Genomic DNA, 15,392 nt, shown 5'->3' on the forward strand with positions numbered 1-15,392 from the left:
GGCATTCTTAATTCAAACAAAGCAAAAATGATAAATCAGTGGTCATAGAAATGATCAGAGGTAGAATTTGGGTCTGTAATAAAGACTGTTTGCAAAAATGGCTATAATAATTCCTCCTATATCCCATTGTAACATGACTTTTCTGTTCCTCCCATCAAAAGATGGGATTTATTGCCCTCTCTCTTGAATCGGGGTGACCCTGTGACTTGTTTTGACCAAGGAACATGATGGAAGGAACTCTGTGTATGATCTTCAAGCCTGGGCCTGAGACTGGTATGGAAGTCTGTCTAGCCTACGGAGGGATCGTGGTGAGGGAAAACAAGGCACCCCAGCTAACAACTAGCATCAACTCTCAGCCATGAAGCCATCTTGGACCTTCTATCCCAGGTGATGCCTCCAGCTGAATGCAAATCCATGAGTGAGCCCAAGTGAAACCAGCAGAACTCTTTGCCTGATCCATAGAGTGTAAGAAATGATAAATCATTGTTGTTTTAAACCACTAAGTTTCAGAGTAGTTTGTTACACAGTAATAGATAACTGAAATAGGATCATTCCCTCTATATTTTAGATTAAAATACGTTACCACTACATCTTGTGACTCAAAAACAATGAAGGCATTGCTATTACATCAATTTCAGGCTGTATAATAGACTTCGCAAAATGAATTAGTAATAGGGAGTCAGGGTGTTCATTACCATCAACTGAAGAAAATAGCAGCTTAAAGTGTTAGACATCTCTAAGAAAACTATAAGGTCTCTACAACTAGAAGAAACATTTAGAAACATGGGTATTAGAAATAGAAAGTAGATGGGGCACCTGGGTGACTCAGTTGGTTAAGCGTCCGACTTCAGCTCAGGTCATGATCTTACTGTTCGTGGGTTTGAGCCCCACGTTGGGCTCTGTGCTGACAGGTCAGAGCCTGGAACCTGCTTCAGATTCTGTGTCTTCCTCTCTCTCTGCCCCTCCCCAGCTCATGCTCTGTCTCTGTCTCTGTCTCTCTCAAAAAAAAAAAAAAAAGTTAAAAAAAATTTTAAAAAAGAAATGGAAAGCAGAATCAGACTTATACAATATGATCTCACTCATATGTAGAATGTAAAAATTAAAACAAATGAATAAATAAATAAACATATGGGTATTAGATCCCTGAAACAAATTACTCACTTGGGAAACTCAATACTAAACTCAATATTAAAACTCAATATTTAAAACATATAGATAGTTCACCAGTAAAGAACAGATAATCACAGATATATCAAAGATCAACATTATAGCACCTATATTTGTGAGTAGAAATTCATTTACCTCTGTAGATAGGAATAAGATTGACAAAAATGATGCCTCTTGATACTTGAAGATAAAATCCCTGAGTTGTGTGGTGTGGCAGTTACCCTGCAAGAAGGCCCCCAGTGATTCCCATTTCCTAGTATTCACTCTCTTGGGAAATATTCTCCATAAATCATGGCTAGCCTGTGTATCTGGTAGAATGTGGTGGAAGAGGTGGTATGTGACTTCTGAGGCTAGGTTATAAAAGATATTGCAGTTTCTACCTTGATCTCTCCCTTGGATCACTTGCTCTTGGGAAGCCAACTGCTAGGTCTTGAGTACACTCATGCAGCCCTGAGAGGACACAGTGAGGAACTGAGGCCACTAGTATCATCTTGCCAGCCACGACAGTGTGTCATCTTGGAAAGTCTTTTTTTTAGTCTCAGTCAAGCCTCCAGATGACTGTAGTTCGGGCTGACACTCCTTTTAAAGATAGGTTTATTGAGGTTATAGATTATTTACCATAACATTCAGTAATCTTAAGTGTAAAATTCAATGATTTCTAGTAAATGTATAGACTTGTGCAATTATGACCACAATCTAAATTTAGAATATTTCCATCATGCCAAAATAAACCCCATGCCCATTAGCAGTTACTTCCCTCTCCTCTACCAGCCCCAGGCATCCACTAATGTATTTTCTGTGTCTATATATTTGTCTTTTCAGAAAACCCAATCTAAATGGAATCATGAAATATGTGGTCTTTATGTCTAGCTTTTTTTTTTTATTAAAAATTTTTTTTAAGTTTATTTATTTTGAGAGAGACAGACTCTCTGTGAGCAGAGGAGGGGCAGAGAGAGAGGACGACCAAGAATCCCAAGTAGGCTCTGCACTGTTAGCACAGAGCCCCATTCAGGGCTTGAACTCACAAAACCATGAGATCGTGACCTGAACCAAGAGCCAGATATTTAACCAACTGAGACACAGGCATCCCTGTGTCTAGCTCCTTTTTAAGTGTCTAGCTGACATTTTGAGAGACTCTGTACTAGAACCTCCCAACTAAGCCACTACTGAATTCTTGATGTGCAGAAACTGTATGTCTATTGTTGAAGTTAGCCACTAACTTTGGGGATAATTTATTACACAGTAATAGATATCTAGTACACATGAGTATGTGATTACTGCTGGGAAACTAAGTCCCTCTGACATCCGGTGTTCCATTAAACCCAGTCCCAGAGGTACAACATTTCTTATCATTAAAACTTGCGGACATGAGAAATTATACCTTACAGTTGTTTTGGCAGGTTCTGTTAATGACACAAAATTGATACTTTTAAACTGATACTTTTTCTAATTTTTAAAAGAAAGCCATTTCCAGATCAGAAGAAAGTATCCCCACTTTATTTTTAGGTCTATGCAAAAGGTTAGATGAATGAAGAAGAAATGAATTGTGGGCAATTAAAATGTGGTGGGTGGGCTACTAAGGAAACTTGCCTGGAAGGAGTTTTGGTTGGTTGGATTGGACAACAAAAGGTTTGGGTGTAATTCCAGGAGACTTAGTCAGTTGCATCCCTGAAATGTTGCTATCAAGAAGTCATTTAAAGGATTCAAGAGGGTAGAGAGGAACAAGTAGACGCAGGCTTCAGATTTTGAGTTGATACCAAAAGGAAGAAGGAAGAGGTTTACAGTTTTACAACTGTGCAATGGGTCAAAACTTCACGGAATGCTGTAAAACAAGAGCCAATTGTGAAATGGTTTAAATAATATGGAGTTAGTAATGTTCTTGACAATATCAGCATAGTTTATTGTTTGATGATGGTTTTGACTCAGTTTCTATGCAGTGAAAGTTGAAGATTAAGAGATTCTTCTAGAATCTAGTAATAGCAATGGCTTTAAAGCTTTGAAAATATTTCTCTGATTCTCTGCGGGTGAAGATCAAAATCTTCACAATGTTCATTTCTTGTTATGCAGGTATTATTCACTAAAATACTAGCCTCTGTAACACATATTGAATTTTTCCCTGCTAGTCAAAGTGCATTATTATTTAATAAAATACTTGCCTTAACCCTAAGTATGAGCATGATGTTGAAATTTCTTCAAATTTATTATTTTACTGTATGTTTTGTTCTGGTTTTTACTGAAATGTTTGTCTATATGTATTAAACCTTCTTATAAAAATTTATTTAAATTTGTTTTATTTAACCCTGCTTGCTTTATACCAATATATACTGATATGTGCTACATATATATATATGTATATATACACACACACACACACACACATATAAGACATATATACACATATATGCACACACATATATATATAAGAATTCTCTCAAATTTATTTGATACTGTGGCATACTTTTCAGTTGCTAGTACTAAGACATAGCACCAGTTTTTGCCTTCATGATACTTCAAGTATAACGTTGGTCTTCATTAAATGAATATTTTTGTGTGTGTTTTGTTGTCTACTATATTTTCACCATTTTTTTTTAGCTATGTGACTTAGTTCCTTTATTCATGTTTGTGGTATATAATTAAATATACAAAATCTGTGATTCCCTAGAACTTAGTATACTACACTACACTATATATGTAGTACTTTCCTCCACAAAACTACTGTAAAATATTTTAAACACTTTCATAAACACAAATAAATATGTGTACAATGAAAGGTACTTATCTACCTATTAAATTTTTCTTGCAAGACTCGGTGCTCTTATTCAAATCTTGACTTTCAGCAAATAAAGTAGAGTTGACCCTTAAACAATGGGTTTGAAATGTGCAGGTCCACTTATACACAGAATTTTTTTGATACAGTTCAGTATAGTAGATGTATTTCTCCTTACGATTTTCTTAAAAACACCTTTTTTTCTCTAGCTTACTTTATTGTAATGCATATAACATACAAAATATGTGTTAATAAACTTTTTTTGTTATCTGTAAGGCTTCCTGTCAATAGTAGTCTATTAGTAAAGTTTGGGGAGAGTCAAAAGTAATATGTGGATTTTTTACTGCACTGGGGGTTGACTCCCCTAACCCCTGCATTGCTCAAGGATCAGCTGTGCTATGATTCAGGTGCTGGGAAACAGAGAAAATAAGATCAATTGATCCTGACATAAAATATCTAAGACTCTAGTTGAAGAAATGGACACAAAACAATAAGTGATATATATGTGTGCTTCAAGAGGAGGAAGCCTAAAGTATTGGGGGGGGGGGATAAGGAAGGCTTTACTGAATAGGTGACTTTTTAAAATTTTTTAAAAATGTTTTATTTATTTTTGAGAGAGAGACACGGTATGAGCGAGGGAGGGGCAGAGAAAGAGAGGGAGACACAGAATCTGAAGCAGGCTCCAGGCTCTGAGCGTTCAGCCCAGAACCCAACGATTCGGGGCTTGAACTTGTGGGGCGTGAACCACAAGATCATGACCTGAGCTAAAGTCGGGTGCTTAACAGACTGAGTGAGCCACCCAGGTGCCCCTAATAGGTGACTTTTAAACTAAACTGTGGTTTATAGGGTCAATAAGAGGAAGGGCATTCCAGACAAAGCAAAGAGCATGAACCAAGACAAGCATAAAAGAACATAGTATGCTCTGAAAACAGCAAATAGCTCAGTGGAGCTGGAGAATAGTGGATGTGAAGGAATATCCTGAGATAAAACAGGAAGATTCCACAGAAGCCAGAATGAATGGGTTTGTCAGCCAAACTAAGGAGGTTAGACTTTAACCAGCAAGGGGTGGAGATTTTAAGTGGAGGAATTTTTTCCTTTAAAAAGGTTTCTCTGGCTGCATTGTGTTGGAGAGCAAAGAAATGGAAGGCAGTCAAACTAGTTAGGAAGCCATTATGGCAATTGAATGAGAAAAGATGAGGTCAGAAATGAAAGTAAATAGCAGTGGGGAATGCCCAGGGTCATGAATTAGGGACCTCGGCATGGGACCCTTAGGTATGGGCAGGAGCAGGAGGAGCCCAAAGTGGCTCTGTGGTTTCTAGTCTGGGTGACTGGAGGAAGTTATGCCACTAAATGAAAAATAAAAGGGAAATGCCCTAGGTTGCTGGGAACTATCTTTGACTCCTCCTTCTCTTTTCCAGGAAACACACTACCAATCTCTGCCAGGCCTTTGCCTCCTATCTTCACACCCCTCTCCTATCCCCCACCCCACTTCTAATTATTTTTCACAGTGCTACAAAGTCATCTTCCTAAAGCAGCTCTGACTGTAGAAATTTCTGCGCAGAAACATTTGATGGAGTCCCCACTGCATTCAGAATGAAATCTAAACTTTTCTTAAGGGAGCATTCAAGACGTCCTTGTTCAGGCAGGCCACAAGCTACCTCTTGGATACCCTTATGTTGCTAAGTATCATTTCCTTTCCCCACTCTATATATCATCTGCCCCAAACATTAATCTTTGTTCTCTAATACATCCTGTCATTTTATACCTCTAGATCACGCTATTTTCTCTATTTGAATGCAGTTTCTCGTCCATTCCAACCTGCCAAAATTCTACCCAGAGTTTACGTCACTGTCTCTGTAACACTTTACTCGTTCATCCCCTTAGTCAGAAGTATTCTTCCTTTTCAGTGGTCCATAAACTATTGTGTCTCAATCCCAACACTTTGGGCATTCTGCCTTTTTAGATAGTTGTGTCTTGGAATCCCTTCTATTCCCTTGCCCATACCTTTACACAGTATAGGTTCAAAAATTGGTGATGAATTTACCTGGAGCAGGGATCTGATTCCTGTATCAACCACCCAAAGTTTAGCATACAGTGGAAAAATCAGGTGATTCTGTGAATCCATGACAGCACGCACGAAAAAGAGTCTAGAGGATTCACCTGTCTCTAGGGGGCCCTTTCGCTATCTAGAACATCCGTGACAAAAGGTGGGAGCAAAATAATTTGCTGTCAGGAGAGTACGGCTTCTCCAATAAGTTGCAAGATGCCTTTATTGTTTATGTAAAATTAAATACCTTACGTACTTAAGTGTAAAAAAGCCCTACAGGATCTAAGATTTTCCGAGGTGGAATTTCCCGGTGACAGGCGTCCTCCTGAGGTCAATTGCCCAGACCATCACACAGTGTACCAGGGAGTGGATTAAACACAGAGGCGTGTCCCCAGAGAACTGCTGCGTGGCCCTGAGCGGCCTCTGCTCCGCCCCGCCCCCACTGGCCGCAGCCGGGAGGCTCCGAGGGAACTCCCGCAGGTCTGCGCGCGCAATCCCGGGACAAGGGTCCACGCGGCGCGCGCAATTGCCCTGGAAACCACTGCGCGCGCACGCGCAAATGCGCGGCGGGGAGCGGGACTGAGCTAAAAGCCTAGCAGCGGGAGGAGGGGTTTGCCCTCCCACTCTACTGTGGCTCCCTTGGGGGTGGGCGCGCGCACCGCCCTTCTCTCTCGGGCGGAGCGTCCTTTCCGGCACGCTCCCGGCTCACGCGCTACCTCGGCACCACCCCCCCCCTCCACTCCCGCCCCCGCCCCCGCCGTACACGCACCCTTGCGCTCCTCCCGCATTTGTGCGCCGGTGCAGCAGGCAGTGGGAGCATCCGGGCATTTCCGCAGCCGAGCGGCGATCCGGGCGGCGGCAGCGGTCGAGGAGCTCCCATGGCAGGGACGAAGAAGGGGGAAGGCAAGAGGGGGGCGAGGCGTTAAGCCGGAGCCGCCGCCGGGTGGGTCCCCAGGGAGGCGGAGGGGGAAGCGCTCTCGCAGCCGGGCGCGTGGCTCGTCGCTCCTCTCGCGCAATCCCTTGGCAGCCCAGGCTTCGGAGATGCATCTGCATCAGGTCCTCACCGGGGCTGTCAACCCTGGAGACAACTGCTACTCTGTGGGCAGCGTCGGGGATGTCCCCTTCACGGTGAGCGGCGTCCGGGTACTCGAGAGGGAGAGACCGGGGGTTGAGAGCCCCTGTCCCGGCCCACGCCTCCCAGGGGAGGCTGTGAGGTGGTGGTGGGCCCCAGTTGCGCGCCCTTTGCAGCCCAATTTCGGGGGGCGGGCGTGGGACTGTGAATCCCTGGGCTGGTGTAGGAAATTACCCGTCAGGGGAAAGGATTAGGAATCCACCGCGCCGTCTGCCCTCAGCAGACGGGCCCCCAGGGGTGACTGGACTAGAAGGTTCCTCTCCTAGGGCGGCCCCGGGTCTGCGGTGGAGGAAGATGGTTGCAGTAGCTGAAACCCCAGAGTGTCCTTTTCGCACCTGCTCTCGGCGTGGAGGCGAAGACTTGGTCTTGTCTCGGAGCATGAAGGCGATGCTGCACCTGGCTCCCCTTGCCCGCCTGTGGCTTTAAACCTGATACGACCTGATCTTCTGTATCTCCTGATATGCAGAATCTTAATTCGAACAAGGAAATAGGGCATTTCATTCTTTGCCCCCGAAAAAAATCTAAATGGAAGGGTTAGAGTGACAGTGGCTTGGAGAGCTTTTTATCACGAGATCAGTTTGGTAACCTTCCTAGGTAATATATAATCCGTTTGCAAGGTAGGCTGGTTTATTTGTTTTTAAACTAAGGCAATGAGAAAATTTTATAACTGTTTTTTTTGTTTGTGCGGGTAAAGTGTGTGTAAACAATAATGTATTCGAACATCTTTAATATCTCGATGGAAAAGACATGTTTTCTCAATGAGCTTGGACCATCAGTCCTTTTGGAGAATGGATGTTGTTATTACAGCTAATTCTGACTAAGCCCTAGAACCTCTTTTTACCCATAGACAGACTCCCAGGGATCAAAACAAGTTCCTTTTCTTTATTAAATTTATTCAGGATCCTTCTTTGAAGACACTGTAGTCATAAGATCTTGATCAAATACACATTGTTATTGATAACTTGTGCTTGATAAAATTGGAAATAGCTTAATGGTATGTTTTTTACACAAGGAAAACACTTTGATGTCTGCTTTCCAATAGCATGTGTTTAAAGCTGCAGAAATAAGAAAAGCTCCAGCAAAACTGCAGAATCATTATGTAGCACAGTGCATTCTGGAACAGAATTTATCTATTGTTACGATACATTAAAAATAACCCCATAAGATTGCCTTTTGGCCATTTTAATTTTTAAATGTAATCAACTTTGCTTTGTTTCAGTTTAGAATGAACCTTTATGGATATAATTTGGCTGACTTATTTTGTTACACATGACCTATCAGTGGTGTCATCTGTGTTTTGTATCTAAAAATCTGTGTAGAATTGAGCTGGACTTCAAGTGTATAGAGACAGTTTGGGGCATCGAGAGAGGAAATTCCCCTCTCCCCAGTTCTGTAGGTGGGGAGAAAGTTCCCTAGCCTTAGAAGAGTAGGCTTCCTTCATCGAGAAATCTGGAGCCTTGGATTATAGGGTATTTCCACACTATCATGGTGGTGGTAGTTTTCTGTTTCCACCTAAGTGGAGCAGTGTCTCTGTGGGAACAGTGAAAAGAGCTAAAGAGGTTCAGATGCCGTCTGGAAAAGCCAGTGCAAGAACTGTCAGCATTGCACAGGTGTGGTTATGATGTAGGCCACCCATGACCAGGACCTTGAGATCATTTTCAAGTCTTTTACCACCTCCCTAATTCAACCTGTCACCAAGGGTGGCTGACTCCTTACAGTGTCTATCAGATTTATCCCTTTTCATCTTCTTAGTTACCATCTTATTGTAGTACTTAAATTGTATTACTTAAAATAAACACTTGTAAACTGGTTTTCCTGACACTCCTCTCTGATAAGTTCATCCTCCACACAGCTGCTGGGATAATTTTCTTCAAATACCATTTCACCATATCATTTTTGGCTCAAGAATATTAAGAGTTCCTGTTAGATGTGTTATGAGATTTCAACTTGTCAGATATTCTTTTGTCATCTTTGACTTTATTTTTGATTATATGTACTCCTCACCTTGGCCCCTCTGCTGTAGACCTACTAATCTTCTTACTCTGCCCTGCGTTTTTATGTTGCAATACAAGAACCCTTTTTATTTTCCTAAATATAACTCAAAATTTACTTCTAGGAGTAAGCCTAGGAGCCTGCCTAGGAGTCTGATTATTTTGGCACTTTGGCATTTACAGACACATGCTGCACACCATATCATTTTAATATCTTAGTTTTGAATGAACTGATCCGGTTATAATTTCATCATGAAGTACAAATGACCTTTTGGACTCTAAGAAGAACAGATTTGCCTAAAAAAAATTGAGAACAAGCTGTTTTCACGTACTCTAGAATCAACTAACAATCAACTGAATGCCTACATTAGTATAGTAAAAATAAACAATAAAAAAACAAGAGTAAAGCTCTTTTACATAGAGTGTGCCATTTGCTTTGTATAACAGTCAGATGAAAAACTTTAGTTCTGGGTCAGATGACTAAAAAGGGGACTGGCCAGGACTGGAATGGAGGTCCTGTGACTTCTCATCTGGAAGGATTTTCTCTGTAGTATGTTTCTTTCCTATCAGAGTACTTGCTTTGAAGGGTATGTGTATGTTTGAAAGGCACAAACGTGGCCAATGTGGAAAGAAAGACTGTCTTGCAAGTAGACAGTGGGTTTTAACTAATGATATCTTTGATGATAACCTGAGGATCTTTTCAAAATAGAGTAGATCATTTATTTCAGAGTTTACAAACTACAAGTCTTTAAAAAAGAATTGTTCTAAAAGAATTTTGAAGTGTTCGTAACATTGTAGTTGAAAAACAGTGTGTTATATATATTGCACTGTGCGTGGTGGGTAGTGGGTGGTGTGATCAACTGGGTTGTGAATGACTGCTCATGTCACCATGGCCCAATCTGTGCTATGTTGTCATGGTGGTGCAGTTTGTAGTGGACAGTCCCAGTGATGTGTGTATCTGTAGTGCTAACATGTGCTAGGATGGTTTTTCACTTGTGTTTGGGCAGTTAGTGGTTTTTAAAAGCAATTATGATTTCATAAGTGTGGTTGTATATATTATCTTTTGATCATTCAAGATCTAAGTTCTGGAAATACTGTTATCCTGTAGTAAATCAGGTACCAGCTAGTCCAAGGAGATGATTTTGCCATGTATGAGCTTTGTTGTCTGTATTTGGTCAGTGAGACATTCCCAGCTACCTTCTTATAAGTGAATGTTTTAGAGCTTAATGTAACAGATAGTGTTAATTTTCCTTAATTATGTTTTTATTGCTTTCCTGAAAAATAGTCTTTAGGTTTTTAAAATTTTTTCTGTAAGCATTAAGATATCAATTAAAATAATGATGGTACATGATTATTAATACAGTTTAACTTTTTTTCACATTTTGGCCTTAAGGGGTACAGACTGTATTTTCAGTTATATAGGGACAGTTGATGTTACTCCAGTCTGATATGAATTCAACACACTAATCAAAGTTTAAAAAAATTAGTCATTTTCACTCCCTACCAGGGTCATATACTGGTAGAGATTAAAAATGATATACATAATTATAATGTAAGGCAGATGAAAGAGATCACATATAGTTGGGAAGATAAAAGATTTCATGTTAAGATTGACAGTTGTAAAGACAGAAAGGTATTAGGCCTTTTTGAATGGCAAGAACAACAAAAGCCAAGGAATGGTGTGATATAACAGGTAAATTATTGGGTGACTATTCCTTCACAAAACAATTAAAAAAGCCTCCACAAGACTACCTCAGTAAATAAGAAAACACCCTCAGAATGTTGAAAAATATAATTAGCAAATGTTACCTATAGATTTTTAGCTTTTGTTTTTTTGTTTTTTTCAAGTACCACCAGAAAGTTAGTAATGAATGCAAAAACATTCATTTAAACTTTAGAAGTTACTGTTATATGACCTTTCCCCCCCTGGCATTTAGATATATTTTAATTCTACTGTGGTATAATAACATTCCAGTCCTAGAATTATGTCAACACCAAATTTGGAAAATGATCAGCCTGTTTATATCCATTTAGCAAATGTTTGTTGAGCACATAGGTCTATGAGGCTCTCTGGAGATTAACAGCAACAGCAACATCAAGAGAACAAAAACGCATAGTAGTGATTTCGGGGAGTTTATTGAAGAAGTATGGGAACCTGCTATCTACTTAGAGTTAAGACATGTACTTAACCACAGCTGGCTGGCTGTGTGGTGTTGTGAGGCACTTATATTCTTGTGGGAATTGAAGAATAAGAGATCACATTTGGCCAGGAGAGTGGGGAAGTTGGACAGAAGAGTGCTTTTTTAGCTGGTGGGTTATCAGTGTCTATAACAACTTTTACAGCTATTGACAGCCTGTGCTGATAGTAAAGGGAAAGACAGCAGTCAAGAATTTAGAGTGGAGTTGTTTTCCAAGAAAAGACAGCTGGTTTATTCCTGCAGAGTAGCTTCTTGTTTATGTACATTGATACCTTTCAGAGTTTTTTGTGGGCATGTGTTTGGTGTGAACCTGTAGGTAGATAGGAGGTTATATAAGTTCTTACTTATGTCCCTGTGTAGATTGTTAGTTAGCCTTCCTGCTTATAGCAGGGAGACTCTTAGCAGCTACCCAGAAACTGTGGTACAAGTCCCAAATAATGCCCCCTTAGAAATGAGTGGTCAGAGACCAACAACTTAAGTGACCTTGGATAAAGTATTGAAACTTTTTTTTAGGGTTTTCATCTGTAAAATGAGGTTCTTAAATTAGGTTCTTTTTAAGTATTCAGACCCTGAATGAGCATTGTATGGACTTCTTTAGACATTTGTAAGAGGCGAAAGGGAAAATGGACCAGAACTGTAATGCAGTTGTGGTGAAGTTATAGTCTCTTGTATATTGCCTCTCCACTTATAAGACAGTTGGTCTGACTTTACAGTTAGGGACGTCCTTTCTGGCTCAAGGAATAAGCTACGCAGAGTGTTTATGAAATCGTGTGTCTTCTTTGGGCTCACAGTGGAGAAGATGGCTCTTGTTTATGATTGTACCCTCAGTGGATGGTAGATAATAGTTGCCCCGGACTGTCACAGTGCAATATGAAGTGGGAGATGGGGCCAATGTGATTGTATTCAGGTTTTCGACCCTGTAGATATACTTACTTCTCTACTTTATGTTCTTAGGATTTGAGGTATTTAAAAGATGACTTTTGAAATTACAATCAGTACCTTACCTTGGGTCTTGGGAAGTTTTTAGAACAAATCAAAGTCTCAGTATTTAATTATCAAAAAGAGCACAGGGTGTTGGGTTACAACCGCAGTGGCACAGTGGAAAAACAAGTCATGCCTGACCAATTTAATTTCCTTCTATGACAGAAAGCAAAGCAGTATTTAAAAGGGGATAATGATAGAAAATATCTGTAATTCACATTTAATAAGTCTTTTCAAGCTTGTGGGTTATTTTTTAAAGAAAGTTTGGAAGTCAAATATTTTAATAGAAATGTTAGTGTTTTCAGTCTTTTTGACTTTGTAGAATCCTTTTGTATTACATTTTTGCTCTGAAACCCTAATTCATTATGTAACAGGATATAGAACCTGTTATTGAGGAAGCAGGTGCAACTTACACAGGTGGTATGACTGTATTTTCTTTCTCTTAGATATAGCTCATTGTTACCCTGGGACTTGATGCATATATGTGAACCCAATTGCCTGTGCTTTTTCTTCTCAAAACTTCTCATTTCATGATTGCTAAGGGCTTGTTTAATGCTCTCCTCTCCTCCCATTCTAAGTGCCTGCAAAATAAGATGTTTATCTCCTATCCCTCTGATAGAGAAGTCAGTAGGTATAAAAGGGCCAGTGCATAGAGGGAGACTCCTTTAAACACTAAGTACATAAGTTGGTGGAATGATTTGAAAACTATAAATAATACCTTCTTAGATTATCAGTGAAGACATTCCTTTAGGGCCACTTTCTCTAGAAAGTCAGGCTTCTCAGGATTTAATTTAATTTGTACTAAGTCATGATGTCTTCATCCTGTGACTTTAAGAAAAACCGGGGAAGGGCACCTGGGTGGCTCAGTTGGTTTACTTTGAATTTTTCTGTGTAGTTGCATTTCAGAATTGTGTCTTCTAAATATCCTATACTTGGATTTAATTTTTTGTGTTAACTAGAACTTAAAATTTTTCTAATGCTTATTTATTTTTGAAAGAGAGAAAGAGCATGCTCAGGGGAGGGACAGAGAGAGAGAGGGAGACACAGAATCTGAAGCAGGCTCCAGCTTCTGAGCTGTCAGCACAGAGTCTGACACGGGACTCGAGCCCATGAACCATGAGATCATGACCTGAGCCAAAGTCAGACGTTTAACCGACTGAGCCACCCAGGCACCCCCGAACTTTTAATTCACTTATATTTAACGTTATTACTGACATATTCATGTTTAACTTTACCATCTCATATTTGTCCCCTTTGCTCTTAGCACCCCTTTTTCTCCTTCCTTCCCTCTTTTGAAATGATTTTGTTTTCATTCCTTTTTTTCCCTGTAGTAGTCCTAAAGTTGTATACTCTGCTTCTATCCTAGAAATTACAACTTGTATTCTTAAATTGCCATTTAACTTGCCAAAGTCTGCTCAGGCATGACAGTCCTTCAGGCAATACAGGGACCCTTTATAACATTTTTATTCTTTTCCTGCTTATGATCTCTCCTTCAGTGGTAAGTCTTCATGTTTATAAATCCTGTAAGATCTTATTATTATTTGACATAGTTGGTGCTTATTTACATTTACCTATGTATTTATTATCACTTTATTCTTTATTCCCTCCTGTGTCTTTCACATTCCATTTGGGATCATTTTCTTTCTTCCTGGAGAGGCTTCTATAGAATTTCCTTTGGTGTGGATCTGTTGGTGTTGTAATGTCATCTTTTGTTTGCATGAACATGTCTTCATTTTGTTTCATTCTTGGAAGGTATTTTTGCTAGGTAGAGAATGACAGTATTTTCTTTTCAGCACCGTAAAGATGTCAGTCCTTTGTCTTCTGGCCTCTGATGTTTCTGATGAGAAGTCGGCTACCAGCCTACTGCTTCTTTAAAAGTTGTATTTTTCCTCTAGCTTCTTTTAGATTTTTTTGTCTTTCTGAAGTTTTACTATGTTGTGTCATAGTAAAATCTTGTGAATGTGTCAATCCTGTTTGCGACTTTTGAGATTTTTGAATTGTGAATTGATGTATTTTATCAAATCTGGAAAAATTTCAGGTAATATCTGTTTAAAAATTGCCTCTTCCCCATTGACCTTATGAGAGTAATATATCAAACATATATTGGGCCTAATCACTTTATTTCTATATCTAATATCCTTTCTCTTCTGTTTTCTTTTTTATCCTTCTTTGCGGCATTCTGGATGGTTTCTTCTAATCCATTTGCTAATCCTATTTCAGTCATGTCTAATTTGCTTTATTGCAGTTACTGCACTGACTAGTACTAGGTTTTATTTGTTTTTGTAATGTCCTATAAGATGGAGCAAATTTCCTTCTATTCCATTTTTGCTGGAAATTTTTATCATGAAGGGATCTTGAATATTGTCATATGTTTTTCCTTCACTGATTAATATGATCATGTGATTTTTCTTCTTTAGACTGTTCATATGGTGGATTACATTGATTTTTGTGAATTGAATTAGCTTTGTATTACTTGTATATTATCCTTTTTCTTTATGGCTAGATTCAGTTTGCTAGTATTTTATTGAGGCTTTTTGCATCTTTGTTCATTAAAGATATTGATCTATAGTTCCCCCACCCCCCACCCCCTTGTATTGTTTTTGTTTGGTTTGGTATCATTGTACTGCTGATTTCATAAGATGAGTTTGGAGGTATTCATTTTCTATTTTCTGTCAGGGGTCACGTAGAGTTGTTGTCATTTATTCTTTAAATCTACTAAAATTTCTTTAACAGTTAAAGGACTATTCAGGTAATATATTTCATCTTGGGTGAGTTTTTGTAGTTTCTTGTTTTAGAGGAATTAGCGTTTTTGATCCATTTCTTTGTCATATTTATGTGTATAGAATTGTTTATAGTGTTTTAGTATTACCTCTTTAATGTGTGCAAGATTAGTGCTGGTATTCCTTCCTTTATTTCTCATATTCATAATTTGTTTCTTCTCGCTTTTTCTTTGTCTTCCTGGAGGTTTATGCATTTTATTGTTTTTTTTCAAAGAACCAGATTTTTTAAAAGTTTATTTATTTAGTAATCTTTACACCCATGTGGGGCTTGAGCTCACAACCCTAAGATCAAGAGTCACATGCTCTTCTGACTGAGCCAGTCAGGCCCC

General features: G+C 39.4%; 1 protein-coding gene across 2 annotated transcripts in view; it reads left to right on the top strand.

The window, feature by feature from the left end:
* Positions 1 to 6,775: 6,775 nt before the first annotated feature.
* The window catches only part of DMXL2 (Dmx like 2), a 152,286-nt gene continuing 143,669 nt past the window's right edge, over positions 6,776 to 15,392 (top strand). For both annotated transcript variants that reach the window (XM_042988851.1, XM_042988852.1), the window contains exon 1: positions 6,776 to 7,109. In XM_042988851.1, coding sequence (XP_042844785.1) covers positions 7,023 to 7,109 — 87 coding nt within the window. In that variant the 5' untranslated portion in view covers positions 6,776 to 7,022. The remainder of the gene's footprint in view (positions 7,110 to 15,392) is intronic.

This window comes from Panthera tigris, chromosome B3 (genome assembly GCF_018350195.1).
Source record: "Panthera tigris isolate Pti1 chromosome B3, P.tigris_Pti1_mat1.1, whole genome shotgun sequence".
Classification (NCBI taxonomy): Eukaryota; Metazoa; Chordata; class Mammalia; order Carnivora; family Felidae; genus Panthera; species Panthera tigris.